This window comes from Sus scrofa, chromosome 9 (assembly GCF_000003025.6).
Source record: "Sus scrofa isolate TJ Tabasco breed Duroc chromosome 9, Sscrofa11.1, whole genome shotgun sequence".
NCBI lineage: Eukaryota > Metazoa > Chordata > Mammalia > Artiodactyla > Suidae > Sus > Sus scrofa.
Window position 1 is genome coordinate 17113828 of NC_010451.4, and position 19149 is coordinate 17132976.

Below are 19149 nucleotides of genomic sequence, written 5' to 3' on the forward strand. Positions count from 1 at the left end.
CTTCCCAGCTTCCAGAACTGTGAGAAATAAACTTCTGGTGGTTATAAAGCAAAGAGTCTATGGAATTTTTTTTTGTGGTGGGGGGGCTGCACAGGCAGCATGTGGAGGTTCCCAGCCTAGGGGTCAAGTTGAAGCTGTAGCCTCTGGCCTACACCAGAGCCACAGCAACACAGGATCCGAGCCGCGTCTGTGACCTACATCACAGCTCACGGAAACGCCGGATCCTTAACACACTGAGTGAGGCCAGGGATTGAATCCAAGTCCTCATGGGTACTAGTCAGGTTGGTTAACTGCTGAGCCACGACAAGGAATTCCTGACGCCATCTCTTAATAGCCAGCTAGATGACTAATTTTTATTTCACATACATAGTACTAATTTATTACGTGCCGCTCATATGTCAGAAACTATGGCACTTGTATTATTTCATTTAAGCCTCAGAGTAGCAGTGGTATTCTAAGCACCAGCATTAGGTTAACTTTCAGGAAGAGAAAATTGAGATAAAATAACTCGTTCAAGGTCACAACCAGTATATGGTAGAGCTAGGATTCAAACACAGACCTTTTGTCTATAAATCCATGCTCTTCCCACAAATGCAAAGGCAAAGATTGCTAACAGCCTACCCTAATATCCATTCTCTGCTTCCTCCTTTGTAATAAAACCCTTATTTTATTCAAGGGAGAAACATGCTCTATTTGTATTTCCCAGCTTCCCTTGCAGGTCAAGTTCTGGCCGAGAGATATAAATGGATATGTTGCCTGAGCTTCGAAGAAGTCTCCTTAGAATGAAGGCACAAGGGCCTTCTTCCTCCTTCCTTTCTCTTTCTCCCTTCCTGCTGCGGAGACTGGCCATGATGTCTAGGCTGCTACCAGCCACCTCGGACAGTAAAGCAACCTCGGAAATAGAGGCCAGAGCGAGAGCCCAGGTCACAGATGACACCATGAAACCATGAGTCCTAGACTGCCAACTTCTAGACTACTTTAACAGGAAAAAAAGAAACTCCCTCTTGTTTTCTTGGGTTTATTATATGTAACCAGATAATCCTTACCAATATGCCACAGGTATCAGTATTCTACACACATTTTGCCTTGCACAATTATCTAAAGCCTCCTGCCACCTAGGAGTTCCTGTCATGGCTCAGAGGAAACGAATCTGACTACTATCCATGAGGACGAAGATTCAATCCAGGGCCTCGCTCAGTGGGGTAAGGATCCAGCGTTGCTGTGAGCTGTGGTATATAGGTCCCAAACGCAGCTCAGATCTGGCGTGGCTGTGGCTGTGGCGTAGGCCAGCGGCTGCAGCTCCAGTTCTACACCTAGCCTGGGAACCTCCCCTTCTGCTGTGGGTGCAGCCCTAAAAAGACAAATAAGGAAACAAAGCTACCTAATTCTGCTTTCAATGACCCACGATTTAGTAAAACAGCTGTCTGCTGCTCCAGGTTCTTTAACTCTTTATTTAAAAGGCCCAAAGAGAAGAGAGCATCTGTATACTTTCTACTCTACGTGTTAAGTACTCACATAAATTATCTCACTATTTCATTCCATGTTCATGCCCTTCAGCACTAATATAGCCTACTTTAAAAACAGGCGTTTCAAAAAAAAACCCAGGAGTTCCTGTTGTGGCACATTGGGTTAAGAATCTGTTTGACTGCAGCAGCTCAGGTTGCTGCAGAGCGGCAGGTGCAATCCCTAGCCCAGCACAGTGGGTTAAAGGATCTGGCATTGCTGCAGCTATGGTGTAGGTCGCAGCTATAGCTTGGATTCAATTTCTGGCTGGGAAACTTTCATGTGCCATGAATGCCGTTTAAAAAAAAAAAAAAAAAGTTCTTGGAGTTTCCTCGTGACTCAGTGGATTGAGGTTCTGGGATGTCAGTGCTGTGGCTTATTGTCCCTCCTGTGGTCATGTGTTCCATCCCTAGCCTGGCAACTTCCACATGCTGTAGGTGCAGCCAAAACACAAAACAAAACTCTTTTTTGGCTTCACATCCCTTTCAACACACCTTATCAATAAAAATTCCCAAAAAGAGTTTATATTATAGTCCTGTTCATCTCCTCTCTTCAGATTCTCCTGAACTCACCCCAGGCATTCTCTCATCTGCATGACTCTGATAAAATAACCCTATCAGCGTCACCCATGACCTTCATGTTGCTAATTCGATGGTCATCTCTTAGTCCTCGTCTTTCTTAATATGTTAGTGGCATTTGACACAGTCGATTGCATCCGCCTTGAAATACTTTCTTCACTAGCTTTCAGAATACCACTCTTTGCTTTCTTCCTGTTTCACTGGTTATGTGTTCTGTCCCTTGCTGGTTCTTTCTTATCCCTGAATAAATATTGGAGTGTCCCAGGGTTCAGTCCCTCTTCCACTGATACTCACTTTTTGGTGCTGACAGTTTTATGACTTTCAGTACTACCACTGTGCTGTCAACCCCCCAATCTCTACCTCCAGCCTGATCTCTTCCCAAATTTCGGAAACATATATATAACTGCCAACTCAATATCTCTATTTGGATATTGAATAGACATTTCAAACTGGACAGGTCCTAAACCAAACCCCTGGTTCACTCTACCCACCCTACCCACTACTCTTCCAGCAGTGTTTTCCTTATAAATATCAATACAACACTGCCAATTGCTTAGGCCAAAAACTTCAATGTCATCCTTGACTCCTCTTTCTCTACATCTAAACCATGAGCAAAACCTATAGGCTTTATCTTTAAAATATACACAGAATTCATATTGAAGGATATAAAAATTATTTAAAACTTTTTAGATATGCTTATAATACTATGGGGGGTTTTGCTTGTTTGGCCTTGCTCATGGCATGCAGAAGTTCCCAGGCCAGGAACTGAAGCCACTCCCCAGCAGTGACAACACTGAATCTTTAACCGCTAGGCCACCAGGGAACTCCTTAAAACTCTTATATTTTAATGAAATATTTTAGGTGAAATTATACGATGTATAGGCCTTGCTGTAAAATAATACAGAATGGAGAAAATGGGAATATAAAAGAAATAAGATTGGCCATGAGTTGATAATTATAGATGGTGAGTGATGTCTACTTTAAGGTTCATTAGACTAGTCTACTTTTATCTATATATGACATTTTCTATAATAAAAAGTTAAATAGTTCTCATCACACAAACAAAAAATTGCTTCTATGTGTGGTGATGAATGTGAACTAGTGTTATTGTGGTGATCATTTTGCAATATACACATATATCAAATTATTATTTTGTACACCTGAAACTAATGTGTCAGTTATATCTCAATTAAAAAAAAAGTTAAGTAAAACACAGCCAGACTATGAGCCCTTCCCAGAGTCCTCACACCTCCTCCCATGTCCTAAGTCACCTTCCTTCACCTGGATTACAGCAGTGATCTCTACAAATGGTCTTCCTGATTCTATCTTTGCCCCTTTATAATCTACCTTCAAGAGAGCAGCAGAGTGATCCCATTAAAATACAGGTCAAATCATTCCTCTACTCAAAACCCTCCAGGGGGTGTCAGCTCACTCGAAAGTAAAAACCAAAGTCATTGTGTTGGACTCCAAAGTGCGAGGTTCTTTGCCACCACTCCCCTCAAACCTTGGCCCCCTCACTTTTCCATTTTGTTTTAGCCATGTGGGCATGCATGTGCCTTAAGGTCTTTGGGCCTTCTATTCCCCTGCCTAGAACACTTTTTACCAAGCTATGTACACTATTCACTCTATCATTTCTTTTGGGTCTACTATTAAATGACATTATCAATGAGGCCTTCCCTTAACTATGTTATATAACGTAGCAACACGCCACCATCACTGCTTCTCTCCCTTGCCCTGATTTTTTTCCCCCACGCTAATGATCACCATCTGACATTATTATGTGTGTCTTTATTTTCTACCCCTCCATGCAAACTCAATTCCACGAAAAAAATTTTAACAGTGTTCACTGCCATAGTTGCAGTGACCAGAACACTACTGTGACATAGAGGTGCTTGACAATAAATAAATGAATACAGTATTGAGATCCTCATTTTATAATGAGGAAACTGAGGTAAAAAGAAGTAACTTGCCCCAAGTGATTTAAATACTATGTCCTAAAGCCTTTGTACTTTCACTGCTTTTGCCTAGAATGCTTTCCAGGTTCAAGGCAGGGTCTCAATCCTTGTCTTCCATCAAAACTTGCGCACGTTCTACTCCACAAGTGCTGAAAGTACTTCACAAGGTTATAACCAGGATTAAACATGAATATGAACATCAATAAACTTCATAGAATTTTAGGCCCCATACAAGTTGTTAGTTCTTGTGGTTTCATCTCTAAGTTCAAAGTCAGAAAGACTAGTTTGTTTCTTCAAGCTCATTTTTATTTAGATGTGAAAATACAACTATTCTCTGGGAAGCCAGGTATTAAAATTTCGATAGGCCATCTTATGTTACTAACATGTGGTTTCCTGCAAGTAATGGAAATAAGATATTTTGGTTCTTGAAATATTCAGAGGTGAGCACCTGGCCAAAAGCATAGACACATGATTGTGGTTTTAAAATAGCTCCAGGTTTCATCTCTCAGCTGCAGATGTGTTGCAGAGAATATAGATAAGCATGTAGGAGGTATAGCCTTCCATTAACAGATATGAAATAATTGAGTAAATTAATGAGTGATCCTCAAGTTTTTTCAAAACTCTGATTTCCAATTTGCCAAAGAATTGTGTATCTGGGAGTTCCCGTCGTGGCGCAGTGGTTAACGAATCCGACTAGGAACCATGAAGTTGCGGGTTCAGTCCCTGCCCTTGCTCAGTGGGTTAACGATCCGGCGTTGCCGTGAGCTGTGGTGTAGGTTGCAGACACGGTTCGGATCCCGCGTTGCTATGGCTCTGGTGTAGGCCGGTGGCTACAGCTCCGATTCAACCCCTAGCCTGGGAACCTCCATGTGCCGCGGGAGCGGCCCAAGAAATAGCAACAACAACAAAAAAGACAAAAGACAAAAAAAAAAAAGAATTGTGTATCTGAAGTGATACATTGCCCAAATGGGAAGCACAATGATCTAAATATTTAGATATTTGGAGAATAAACCACATTTAAGTTTTTCTTCCAGTGATTGGTACTAGTTTGTACATGAATAAGCATTTAAAAATTCTATTCCAGTTTACAGTTTGTTCCATTTAACTAATGGAAAAAAAAACAAAGTGCAAGTTGAAATAACTTGTCAAAATTCTCTTAGTGGGAAAAAAAAAAAAGCAGAACGAAAACACTTTATCAAAGTTTCCCCTCCGACTAGTGGTATTTGCCTCCTGGTCTTTGCTGCTTATGACTTACTAAGTCATATTAGAATCATATGAAAGTGCCAATATCTGATTTTGACTTACAAAACAAAATTTCGTGTTGTTCAAATTAATATTATTAATAGAACACTTAAAACCACAGCATATGTAAATTCAGAAGAGAAATTTCTGCAAAAAATTTTTGCAGAAAATATCTTTTCTTGGCCACACCTGCAGCATGCAGAAGCTCCCGGTCCAGGGATCAAACACATGCCACCACATCAACCCAGGCCACTGAAGTGACAATGCTGGATCTTTAACCCACTGAGCCATATGGGAACTCCCAGAAAACATCTTTAAATGAAGCTGCTAAAAGAGCAAAATTATTACTTACATTATTTCTGATTATTAATTAGAGTCTCATACCAACTGTAGAGAAACTATCACTGGACAAGAACAAAATTATAGTGATTTTGTCAAGTTCAATACTTTATGAATGCTAAATGATAATGTCAAATAATGTCAAATACATACTGCCTACGGTCAGTTAACTAAGAATACCATGCCAGGGAGCCCAAGGTCGTAGTGTGCTTCCTTTGTTATCCTGTTAACTCTACTTCGTTCCATGACCTACTGTACAGACTCTTAATCCCTCAAATGCATATCCCAAGGCAGAGGGTGAGAAACAAGGATTAGGTTGGGGATGAGTTTCAGGAAAAGGTGCAAATCTGTGACTCTGGCAGTGGAGGTAGGAGACATCTAAAAGCAGATTTCTGCCCTATAGTATATGCTCAATAAATGGTGAATAAATTAATAGGTGAAAGAATGAGGGCCTTATTAGTAATGATAAGAGGTCCCATTCCTAATTATGAAATAATATTTTAATGATTAAAATATTTAAAGATATTTTAAATGATATCTTTAAAAAAGTAGAACCATATAAAATGTGTTTTAGGACTTCGCACTGTGGTGCAGTAGGCTAAGAATCCAACTGCAAGTGGCATGGGTTGTGGTGAAGGTGCAGATTCAATCCCCAGCCCAGTGCAGTGGCTTGCTGCAGCTGTGACATAGGTGGACGTTGTGACTCAGATTCAATCCCTGGCCCAGGAACTTCTATATGCTGAGGGTGTGGCCATTAAAAAAAAATGTTTTAGCCAGGTCTTTTTTTTTTTTTTTTTTGGTTGCACCCACAGCATGTCTAAGTTCCTGGGCCAGGGACTGAACCCACTTCACAGCAGCAACCCAACGCACTGCAGTGACAAAGTGACAATGCCAGATCCTTAACCTAGTGTGCCACAAGGGAACTCCCAGCTGGGTCTTAAAGATATCTAGTGTCCAGATTTTGTAGTTGGGAAAATTAAGGCTTGAAATTAAATGATTAACCCAAAGTCGCACAGCTTCTCAGTGTCAGAACTGGAATTAGAATTTGACTCCTGTTTCTCAGTGCAATACGCCTTCTAATATGATAGGATAAAGCATCTTTCTTACCATTAGAAAAATCAGCATATAATTTTCACATCCTGAATACAGCAGAAGAGTCTTATTTAGTGTTACAATTGGAGGAGGCCTTAAAGATTACTCAGTCTAGGCTCTATTTTACAGGGAAGAGATTCATGGTGCAAAATGTTAAATGCTTTGACTAAAGTTAGCCAGTTAGAGAATCGCCATTGAAACTCAAATCTCCAGATGCCCAAATCCAGAGCACATTCTACATCAGGCTGAAGACAGAGTGTATTCAAAGCTTATCTGCTTCTTACATACTTTGATGGCACATGTTTGTCCAAATGTGGGCAACAGGAAATGTTTATTTATATACAAGTACATGGGAAAGCAATTTCCATTCATCTTTTTAAAAAATCTGTTACAAATAAAAAGTTATTAATACATTCATCCTTTGCACACAAAATACATTCTTTTTACTTGTACTCTCAGTATGAATTATTTCTTAATAATAAAAACCAAAGCTACAATGGACAGTCAAGTGTTTTGGCAATTTGACAATCTTTTTTCAAGAAGGAAAATCCGAACTTTAAAAGACAGTCAATATACACAAAGGAAATTATATATTAAAAGTGCTCCTCCAGTGAATCCTAGAAGATTAAATGAGTGCTGCTCTCTAGCGCGATTTGTAGCCGTCCTTTCAAACAACACAGAGGAATTAGAAATTCTCTATGTGATGACAACTCAATTTCTACAAGACTGAAGCAGTCTTCATGAATGATAGGCTCATAGAAAGATTCTTACAGACATATTAGGGAGTTAGCCATTATTCAGGAGTCTCCTAATTGACCCAATGATCTAAGATGATAAGTTGCATTCTCTAAGTAGATTTGAAGAGGTTCTGCTTAAATGAACACAAGTGACTTGATGTGCTGGACTAACTGCTTCAAAAGGAGATGTTAAAACATATGCCCACATGGAAAGCTTATACACAAATACTTATAATAGCATTATTTATAATAGCCAGAAAGTGGAAAATAACCCAAGTGTCCATCAAATGATGAATGGACAAGTAAAATGTGGTACATATATACATACAATGGAATATGCTTGAGCCATAAAAAGAATGTACTGATTCATGCTACAACATGAAACATGCTATAACACAAAAATTGAAAATATTATGCTAGAAGCTGGACACAAAAGAGGATGTACCATATAATTCTACTTATATGAAATGTCCAGGATAGGTAAATCGGTAGAGAGAAAATAGAGTAGTGTTGCTAGTTACTGATGGGGAAGCAGGGAGAGAGACTGCCAATGGGTACAGAATTTCTCTGGGAGACGATGAAAGTTAGATAATGGTGATGGTTGCACAACTTTGTGAAAATACTAAAAAAAACACTGAATTGTATACTTTAAAGGGATGAATTGTATAGTGTATGAATTACATCTTAATTTTGAAAAGAGAAACTGCAACTCTATTTTAAAATACTTTGCTCAGATTCCTGTTCCCTCTCCCTCTTTTTAATGTTGATTGAAGTTTTCAAACAATCACCTTTCTACAGAATGTTCTCAGTTAACTGCACTCAGGTCACCATTGGCTTGTATTTTTCTAACGGGCATTTTATTTTTTAAAAAACACATAAGACATAATACAGCATACTGTTAATATCTGCATATTAACATTTAAAATCAAGTATTTTGCTTGTGTTGAAGCTAACAGTTAGATTTTATACACCTGTGTTTTCAGATATTACTGAGAATCTATGCTTGAAACCGATAACCAATTAAGAGTTGAGTTCATAAGATCTGATGATGAACTTGTTTGTTAAAACTATGTGTATGTTAAAGATCCATGTTTCAATAGAAAGAGACAGAAAAAGGGAAGTCAGGGATTCTCTAAGTCTTCATAAAACAACTTCTCTAAATATTTTAATGAGCTGCTGAGAAGACCTCCAGAAGTATATATTTTGTATTTTATTTTATCCCTATACTAAAAGTCATGCATTAAAATGCAAGCAACAATATATAAGGGGCACACTTTTTCCCTTTAGATTATCAAAAATCTTTATTATCTAAAATTTTGAGCAAAGGCTTTTTTGCTGAAAACAGCAATTTTACTCACTTACATTTTTGTAAGTGTATTTACATAAATATATTTATGTAGCTCCCTTACATATCATCAAAGAAGCCCCAACCATCTGGTATGTCTAGAGGACACTTCAGTGAGCAGAAATTAGAAGCCAACATTCCAGTCATTTGAAATTTTCTACAACAGGAATATGAAAGCCCCAACTCGCCTTAAAGGGATAAAAGGATTCACCCCAAAATTTTTTTTTGATAAATCTACTGACATTCATTGTCAAGTAGCCTATAAGAAAGTTCCACTAACCTTCTTCAATTGTATAGGACAAGAGGATATTTGTTCTTAATGATTACTTTCCAGAAAGCAGTATGTTTAGCAGCTGTTTTTCAGAAGGCTTATCAAGTTTTGCTATTGTTATTTAATCCAGGCATAACTATGTAAACTTAAAAGCTGTGCACCATTCAACCGACTAGTAACAAATTATCCTAGCAGATTCTTACCTTTTGTTATTCTGTGCATGATTTTTTGCATTATTAGGCATTTGGTATTTCAATTTTTATTTCAGAACTTAATGCACATGCAGAAAGGGAAACCTTGCTAAATTTAGGTGTTGAGAATTAATGTCTAACAAATAATGTCATATATGAAATTAAATTCTAAAAGCAGATGACAAAACTGGGATGAATGACTCCATTTTTACCAAGAGGAGAAAACAAGAGCCATACAACCAGAATAATTCTTCAAAAGCACACTTGGTTACCAATTATATGTTAACTAAAGAGGAAATACATAGATAATTGAAGAGTTAATTAGATTAAGCTTGTGATCCACATCTGATATCAATAAGAAGCTAAGCATTTATAAACACCTAGCTTGATATTCCCCAAGGGAACAATAATTATCACCTTAATGCGCTTTTTCTGACTGTCAATTAAAAAAAATGAGGCAAAAGGGCAATAATAAACAGCAAACATGGCCCCTTAAAAAGACAAGATCAACCCATTTTTCTTATGGAAAATGGGGTCAAGAAGAAAGAGGTTTAAACTGCACTCTGAGGTATTTCAGTAATAAGGTTAAGTTTCCTGATAATGAGTTTATAATCCTGGAATTACACATTGGGAGAGACGGGAGAGAATACCCCCCCCCTTTTTTTGCCCCCGCCGGTTGAACCCACAGCATGCAAAAATTCCCAAGCCAGTGATCAACTCTCACCACAGCAGTACAATGCCAGATCCTTAACCCACTGAGCCACCAGGGAACTCTGAAAATAGCTTTCTTGAAGTAAAGAAGTGGAGTCTCTTGGGTAACAATTATGCCCTAAGACAGAAGAATAGATGACTTTGTATTAAGGCCCTTTCAGAAATGGAGCTCTTTTTGAAGTAGGGGGATTCTTTGTTTTGTTCTAAGGATGTATTTTTGTATTAGACCATCGAAATCTACTCCTGAGGGAGAAAAGAACTAATATTTGAGTGCTGTTTACCAAGCCTTGTACTTTCAATTTATCTAATTTTCACAGTAATCCGGACAGGTATTATTAGTTTATCTTGTGGATGAGGAAACTATTTTTTTTTTTTTTTTGCTTTTTTCAGCTGCACACATGGCATATGGAAGTTCCCAGACGGGATCAAATCCAGGCTGCATCTGCAACCTACGCCACAGGGGAAGCAACACAGGATCCTTAACCCACTGCGTGGAGCCAGGGATTGAAAGAGCTGACCTCTGTTCTTTTAAAATCATTTCCAGATCACGTTTTTTCCAAGAGAATCAAACCAACTAACCAAATGTCATGTGAGATTTTTCCATAATAGATCTTGGGGATCGCTTTCTGCCAGTGACCACCAGCTCATCTATGATAGGAGCTGCAAAACTTCATGTCGGTATATTTATGGAATCTTTAGCTGAAGATTTTACTCTGCTAAAAAGACCTATCCTGAAACTCTGAAGACACCAATTAGTTACTGAAACTGAGCCTGGCCTATGTTTGGCAAATAACAAATACATAATTTCCATGATTTCATGTAACTTCTATTAAAAATAATACCTGTTTAATCTTTAACTCAAGAATTAGTTTGTGATTTCAACAGGACGTCAACGAATGGACTGGCAAAGCAATCCCAGCCTAGGGCATAACGGCAAGCCAGGCTCTTCAACTAATGACATGTAATCAACTTCCTTCCTATAGGATGGGATGCACTTTGGGCAGAAGGGCGAAGCTTGAAAAAAAAATCATTAGCTCTGGGTCACAGATATTTAATTCAACATGTTTTGAGGAGCATATTACTGCAACATAGAATTTTAATAGGTCATCTGGTCTACCCCAACAAATGCTGGGATCGTCTCCACATCATCTTTGCTAAGTTCTTATCTAGCCTTTGCTTGACAGAGACTATCACCTAGAGCAGCCCCTTCCGTGGTGAAACAACTTTTTGAGACGTTCTTCCTAGCATGAAGTTCAAATAGAGGCCCGATGACCTCTATTCTCTGGGCCTCATTCTACCCCTTTGAATCAGAGTCTTGCTCTCTTGTACTAATGATATGCCTCTCTCTTTCCCAAACCACATTTCCCCAAATCCTTCAAATATTCTTCAACTGTCTTCAATTTTAAACTCCTTCACTATCTTCATTATGCCTCAATTTATTTTGAAACTATGGCTCCCCAAAATGACTGCAATGTTCTAATGTCATCTCCCTTGCTCTAACATTATTATACTCATGAGCTATTAGAAGAGAAGATAATTTCTTAATTCAGTATGCTGTCTCCCCAGTGTGAAGAATGTAGGGGAAGGCAGTTTTCCCTCCAAACACAAATAGGCTCATGTCACAGATACAAAATCCAAAAAAAAAAGACAAAGAAAACACATCCTTCTCTTATCCCAAAATTGGTGTTCAACCATACTCATATGTGGAGCACATTCTGTCAGAAGGATGTGATACACGTTTTTTTTCACTGCTTTTGATTTTCTGGTTAAGTCTCAAGAGTATTATAGTTGCATTAAAACACACCTGTCAGGGCCATGGTTGAGGAGAAAAAGTAATCAGTTGCAGGTGAACAGAAATTCTAGAGGCGTTCCCTTGTGGTGCAGCAGGTTAAGGATTTGGTATTGTCACCGCAGCAACGGGGGTCGCTGCTGTGGTGTGGATTCCATCCCAGGCCCAGGACCTTTTACATGCCATGGGCGTAGCCAAAAAAAAAAAAAAAATCTACAAAAAAGAATGTATAAACCGTAGAAGACCTCTTCCAGAGGCTAAGCAGAGGTCACTAAAATACTTGTGATCATGAAATACAGAGAGTTCTGCAGGATAAAGAAACATCTTTAACAAAATCTTTAACACCATTGGTTTGATACTTGGGGGAAAAAAATAGTCCTGTCTGATTATAATATGATCTCATTTACGTAGCGTGGTTTATTTTTTTAAAAACAATGTTTTCATTTTAGTCAGAGGACCAATTCAAAATCACTTGCAACTGATATTTATCCAGAAAGACTCATTAACTGAAAGTGGATGCTGGGCCTGGGAAAAATTATGGGTGAGCTCAAAGGGTAAATGAGGCAAATCATTATCTAATACTGGAAGTCACCAGTGTCCTCCAAAGGCATACGCTCACGAACAGAAGAAAAAAGAAGAGTCCAGTCCTTGTTAAACTCTGCCTCCTCTCTCCAACAAGTCTAAACTGCTTAAAATAAGTAACCCCAATCCAAATATTTTATTGTGGTCAGTGGTTTTTACCTTTCTTAGCAAACTCTCACTCAGAAATTGACACAAGGTCAAATCAATCCATTTCACTTTCATTTTTGGTTATTGATTCTTTACTCAGGAAGAGGTGCTAATATGAAATGACTTTAAAAAAGAGGGGAAAAAAAAGTCAGGAAGAGCTAATGGCCTACTCCAAGTAATCCACAGAAAGGATTATATGGCCCCATATAATCAAATTTAAATGTTAACATAATTCAGTACATGTAACAAAAGCATATAAGGGAATAAAAAGCCTTGCACAGGTAAGGGAGAAAGCCTAAAATCCTTCGAGGATGCAGTCTATATGGAGCCATATCATTCATATGAGCGAGCTATGTGATTTTGCAGATTCTCCAAACCTGACTCTATGACATGAATATGATGCATTGGGAACTGAAAAGTTTTGCCATATATTAAGTAACTTTATTTTAAAAAAGGAAAAGATCTCATCAAAATGGAAGCAGGCATGGTCTCTGGTAGTCTTATGAGTCAGATTAAGCCAAAGTGAGTTATGAAAAGCAACCCTCTTTTTCATCAACCAATAAAAGAGAATTCATTTTTATTTAAGAAGGCTTGTCTTAGCAAATATTACCATGACAAAGGTGAGTAGGCAAACCATTAAGGTTAGATCCTGGCCTGGGTTAAGATCACCCCATTTAATTAGTGTCCTTTCTCAAGTTCTATTTGAGAAATTTGTTTAACCAGAAGAGCTCCTCTTGGCACTTAAGTCATTTATTCCACTAATATTTATTAAGCACCTACGATATTGTCAGGGCTTGTTCTCAGACTTGAGCTTCATCAGTGAACAAGTGTCCAGAAGGCCTAATCTAAAACTCATACAACTAAGAGAACAGCCAAGAGAAAAAAAGAAACAAAGCCCTACATTCTCCTGTGTCCTTGTCTACACACCATGGATAGGTCACAGAAAGACTAGGAAGAATGACAGGGAAGAAAGGGGTCAAGGGCAGAGCTCTCTAATCCCCTTCTGAGTCTGGCCAAGGGTGGATAAAGAAGGCTGAGGCCTAGGACATAAGAATTTCAGAACACAGGCATGGCCCTAAGACCTGTTCTTATATCACTAAATCTGCCCCAACTAACAATGTTCTATTCCCTAAGCACATAAAACAACTTTATTTTCAGTACACTTGGCTGCTGTGAGACAAAGTTCAATCATGACATGCTGGGGACACTGGATTTTTGCCCCAAAGGAAAGATGATAAACCTCAACTTAGGGACATTTCCTCGCCATTTAAAAAGGGTTCTTCTGCCCACTTTGATTAACGTGTTTTCTGAATACCTTTCACTCGCTCACTTGGTGGGGAAAATGGGGAGGGAGAGGTGACATGATAAATTATTTGGGTTGGTGTTTCTTAAAATGACATTTCTTTCCTATAGAGATAGATTCTAAAATTAAAAAAAAAAAAAAAAAAAAAAAAAAAAACCATTTGACCTCTGGGATCTCTCTCTTACCCACAGGATCAGGACAACCGTGCTGAGGCCAGCCATAAGTAGCAGTCCCTTAAACAATATGTATGGTCTCCATGTGCAAATGATGGGTGACTCTGAAACCTGCTCCAGGAACACTAGAAATGCTTCACCAATACCGTGTCTCCACATGACTCATTGCTTTAAAACTCAACAGCTTTTACACATCAATGTATCAGGGCTGAGATTGCCACTGTCTACAGCAACAGGAATTACACATCATCATAGCCTCATCCCGTTACTCATCCCTTGGTTATGCTAAGCAACTAGCTACAGAAACATCTGACAGCATCAACAGCAAACAGGTTTAATTATCTTCCCAATGTGCATGAATATCAGTGAACAAACTAGAAGGTATCAACGTATGGCACTGAAGAAACAGTAACATATTCAGTAGCACGGCTTCCGTCTTGAGTTCTGCTTTTAAATTGGCTAAGTAAAGGCATATCATACACCTCCATTTGAATTGGAGATTTGCAGTAACACATGCATAGGAAGGGGAGGAAGGGAGTTAGGAGGAAAGGAGATTAAAAAAACAAAAACAAAAAAAGGGGGTGGGGGGAGACGGGGAAAAAAGAGGAAAAGATAAAGAAATGGGAAACAATGTATGGTCATGAGTCTGAGAGTAACATTATTATAGAAGATGACCAATGACTACAATCTGCTTCCACAAGCAGAAGTTTTCTAAGGTTATCACTGCAGATACAAAAATGGTTCGTGAGACTTTTCATCTGTTGCTATTCTCACTTACCATGCTAAAAACATCTACAAAATCCTAAGCCTTGGTCTGTCCAAGTTGGATAGTACCAGGTCGTAAAAGATGTGACCTGCTATCAAGGACTGTGCTCTGCTTGGAACTCTGCACTGCAGTCCATTATTCCACAGTATTTTGGTCAGATTGGGTCTATTTTCTCATACTTTTCATGAAGTCTTTTATAGTAGAGTACCAACCATTCTCTCTTTTTTTTTTTTTTTCATTTTTCAAACTTTTTCATTTACTTAAAGGGCAGGAAAGATGGGAGAATGGAAGAATAAAATGGTAGAGGTTTAGAAGGGAACATGAAAGGAAATTATTCTCTTTTCCAACAAATCCAGCCTCGAAAAGGTCATACTGAAATTTTGAGAAAGAGTGCTGATTCATGGACTTCTCTTTTTTTTTTTTTTATTTCTAGGTAATGTATTTAAGGACATCAACGTATTAAAACGTTTGGTCTGAAAGAGTGGATTCATTAGCACCAAAAGGAGTCATGGAGCTTGTATCTATTATTAAAACGATGATTGTTAACTGTTGCCATGGGTAAAGGTTTCGTTTCATTTTCACATCCCAAAGTTCTTGAAAGTGCCCGTGGAAAAGAGAAATAACACTTTTCAAAATCTCCATGGAGTCATCAATATGCACCACAGAGACAGGACTTGGCCTTCCCAGTTTTGGTTTATCTGGTAGATAAAAAAACCCCAGGGCCCCCAGAAGCCCTAAAGAGCAGTCCCCACATGCACCCACTGACGTGCAGGAGGGATCTCTACAGTGCACTGCCCCATGGACTGTGTTCAGGAATGCGTTTTACTTGCTTTTTTATTAAAAAAAAAAAAAAAAAGAAAAAAAGAAAAAAAAAAGCAACATGCTCTGCAGATCACGGAGTGCCTAGTGCAATTTTCTCCTTGATCCAACTCCAGACTGCAAAAGGGTGAAACCATTATGTGTTCTGCTAATGCTGGCCTGTGGATGAGGCCCTCGGCCTGCCATGCTTTGTAAGCTCAGGAGCCCACAGGAGTCAGAAGGTCCCAGAGCGGGAGCCAGAGTCAGCGCCAGATCTCTCCAGCAATTCCGGGCCCATCAGGGCAGCTGCTGTTTCCTCTTGCTTCTCCTTGCCTCAGCCTTCAGTTGAAATTACAACAAGTCAAATAGCTGATGCTTTTTCCTTCTCCAGGTAAGGGTGAGGATACATTGTTCACAAGCGTGTTCTGCCTGGCTTCACTGATGAGGCGGCATGCTAAGTCAAGGAAGAGTTTCTCCACGTTATCGGATTCCTTGGCTGAGGTCTCCAGGTAATACATGTCCTGAGCTTCTGAGAATTCTTCAGCTCTCTGCTGGGAGACCTCTCTCCTTTCAGCCAGATCGATCTTGTTGCCTAAAACAGCGGTAAAGTCAAAGAAGGCATCGTCATTTGACTCTTTTGCAAGTTCGGAAACATCAAGATTCAGCTCCGCATTCGAAGTCAAATCAGACAGATGGGCAAGTAAAGCAGAACAAGTGTGACTGTGATTCCTGGACTGTTTGTTTTAAAATACCAGGGCCATTTGTAATAACAAAGGACTGGAAACAACCTGAATGTCCATCAGTTGGGCACTGGCTGAACAAACTACGTTACATCCGTAGGTGTGTAAAGCAGCAAGGAATATCTTTATAGCCTCCCACAGAATGAGACATTAGGATATATTAAGCAAATAAAGCAAAGTAGAAAAAAGTGTATATAATATACAACTGTCTAAGAAAAAAAGGATAAAAAAATACATTCAGTTTATCCGCTTATTTTTTTTAAGGAGAGAATAAAACAAAATTTTAATTTTAAACATAATGGTTACCCATGAAAAGGGGCAAGGTTGAGGGATGAAAACCAGACCTCTCTAAATATACTTTGTTTTATAGATCTGACTTCAGAACATTATCAATGTCTTATGAGATTATACAGTTCATATGAAATTAAATATAAAAAGCACTTCCTAAAACTGAAAGCAAAATTAAACAAATGAGCCTGTTTATCACAAAGTGATGTCATCACACAGAGAGGAACCACTTCAGGTGAGTTTAAGATAACTTCACCAGTAATTTAGCCTGGCATCCCCAGTGGCATATATCCCAAGGACAAAGAGAATTGAAGGAAAAAGTCCTGAACTGTTGCCGTAATCATCTTGCGGGTGGCGGTGCTGACATTATTATTCTGGGGCTGCTACACATATTACAGGGGAGAAGGCAAATCAGTAATTATGCCATGGCACTGGGGTAGGGAATTCTGGCACAGGAGAAAGGAAATCCAGTTATAAGATTAATGAGGTTGAGTGAAATTTCTGTAGTCATGAATTACAAACGGAAGTATCAGTGAGAATCATTCATGGTGTTATTTTATCTTTAAAAAAAACTGTCTCCTTCTAGTCTGGAAATCTGACAAAGGTGATATGTCAACTGTGTCACACAGCAATGTTGTTCACGGTAAAAGTGACCCTTGATTGATCACTTCCAACTGGCCTGGGAATCCCAGGTAGAATTATAAATATCTAACAAGAGAGCCTTAACTTTGGGCTTCCCTGAGGTTGGTGATTCTTCATTTGAGGAGACCCTGAAAGTTAGGCCTACTGGGTTGTTACAAGAAAGACTGGCTTCTATGGGGGCATTGAGGCTTCCAGCCAAGACAGATTCTGCACCTGCCTGAAGTGAGCCTTTTTTCCTCAGACCGGAACTGTCCCGGGAGGTCCTGGACAGGTCTGAGGACCACTATGAGGGCTGCTTCCACTGAAGAGGAAGCATGATGCTGACCTGGTGTGTTTCCTGTCCTGTATCCTTCTAAGTGACTGTGATGCCCTGTGGCCAATGGTAGCCTTGTGAGTCAAAATGTTTAACAGAGCCTAATAAGGTAACCCCCTGTGGGTGCTACAGGACTCCACACACACACACACACACACACACACACACACACACACACTAGCTCTGTCCACTGAAGAGCCTAAATGCCATTACCGATCACCCAGTAAAGATGATTCCTATCACCTTGTAGCCTCTAAATACAACTTCTCATTGAAAAGAAAGAGTGTCTTTTCCAGGTCTGGGGCAGGAAATGCATCAGGTGTGCCTGGAACACTCATACCAGAAAGCAAGAAAAGGATCGAAGATTCCTGGGTTATGTCAAAAGGACCCAGGAGCCCATATGAGGAAGCTGCCAGTGTCAAAGTTCGAACGCCTGGGGCATCAATAATAATAATTGCAAGGTGGAGTTCCCGTCGTGGCGCAGTGGTTAACGAATCCGACTAGGAACCATGAGGTTGCGGGTTCGATCCCTGCCCTTGCTCAGTGGGTTAACGATCCGGCGTTGCCGTGAGCTGTGGTGTAGGTTGCAGACGCGGCTCGGATCCCGCGTTGCTGTGGCTGTGGCGTAGGCCGGTGGCTACAGCTCCGATTCAACCCCTAGCCTGGGAACCTCCATATGCCGGGGAAGCGGCCCAAGAAATAGCAACAATAACAACAACAACAAAAAAAAGACAAAAGACAAAAAAAAAAAAAAAAAAAAAAAAAAAAATTGCAAGGGACTAAAATATATCAAATATGTCAAAATCTGTAACAATATTTGAAATGTAAATAAAACGTCAAGAGTTACTTTTGGAAGACTAAGGAACCAACACAATACTTTGAAAAGCGATAAACGAAAGAATCAAGCATTTTTCTTGAATATCCTATGAGAACTTTATCTCTGAATACCAACTATGAAGTGTACTTGCTAAAATGAAAAACAAACAAACAAACAAACAAAACCCTGAATCTGACCAGGCTCTAAATTTACCCACAAACCTGTGAGAAATACAGGTGATAGAGCAACATATCAAATGATACCACAGGGGTGAAATAACAAAATTCAAACTTGAAAACTCCATAGGATAAACAAATGGTTTAACAAATTCCCAGGGAGCAAAAATGGAGGGGAAACTTAATAGCTAAAAGGAGAATTAAAAGGTATAAAATTAATTATAACACGTGGATCCTCTTTGGATCTTCAAATATATTTTTTTCACATAAAAGTTGATCAAGGAAATTTGAACATTGCCTAAATTTTTGATGCTATTAAGAAATTAATATTTTTTTAGGTGTGAAAATGACATTGTGGTTAGGTTCTCTTTTTTTAAAAAAATTATCTTTTAGAGACACACACTGGGAGTTGCCTTGGTGCACAGTGGGTTAAGGATATGGCCTTGTCACTGCAGTGGCTCAGGTCACTGCTGTGGCATGAGTTTGATCCCTGGCCTGGGAACTTCCACATGCCATGGACACAGCCAAAAAAAAAGAAAGATACACAATGAAATAATGTAAATTGAGTCAATATGCCATCTGAAATTTGCTTCACAGTAATGTGAACGGGAGGGCAGACAACTGATAGGGAACAAGTAAAATAAGACTTGC

At 39.2% G+C, this 19149-nt stretch overlaps 2 protein-coding genes across 3 annotated transcripts in view; both read right to left on the reverse strand.

The window, feature by feature from the left end:
* The window catches only part of PRCP (prolylcarboxypeptidase), a 131748-nt gene that overhangs the window by 111129 nt on the left and 1470 nt on the right, over positions 1 to 19149 (reverse strand). The gene's annotated exons all lie outside the window — the stretch shown is intronic.
* RAB30 (RAB30, member RAS oncogene family) overlaps positions 10354 to 19149 on the reverse strand; it is a 98561-nt gene continuing 89765 nt past the window's right edge. For both annotated transcript variants that reach the window (XM_021062576.1, XM_021062575.1), the window contains exon 5: positions 10354 to 16114. In XM_021062576.1, coding sequence (XP_020918235.1) covers positions 15864 to 16114 — 251 coding nt within the window. In that variant the 3' untranslated portion in view covers positions 10354 to 15863. The remainder of the gene's footprint in view (positions 16115 to 19149) is intronic.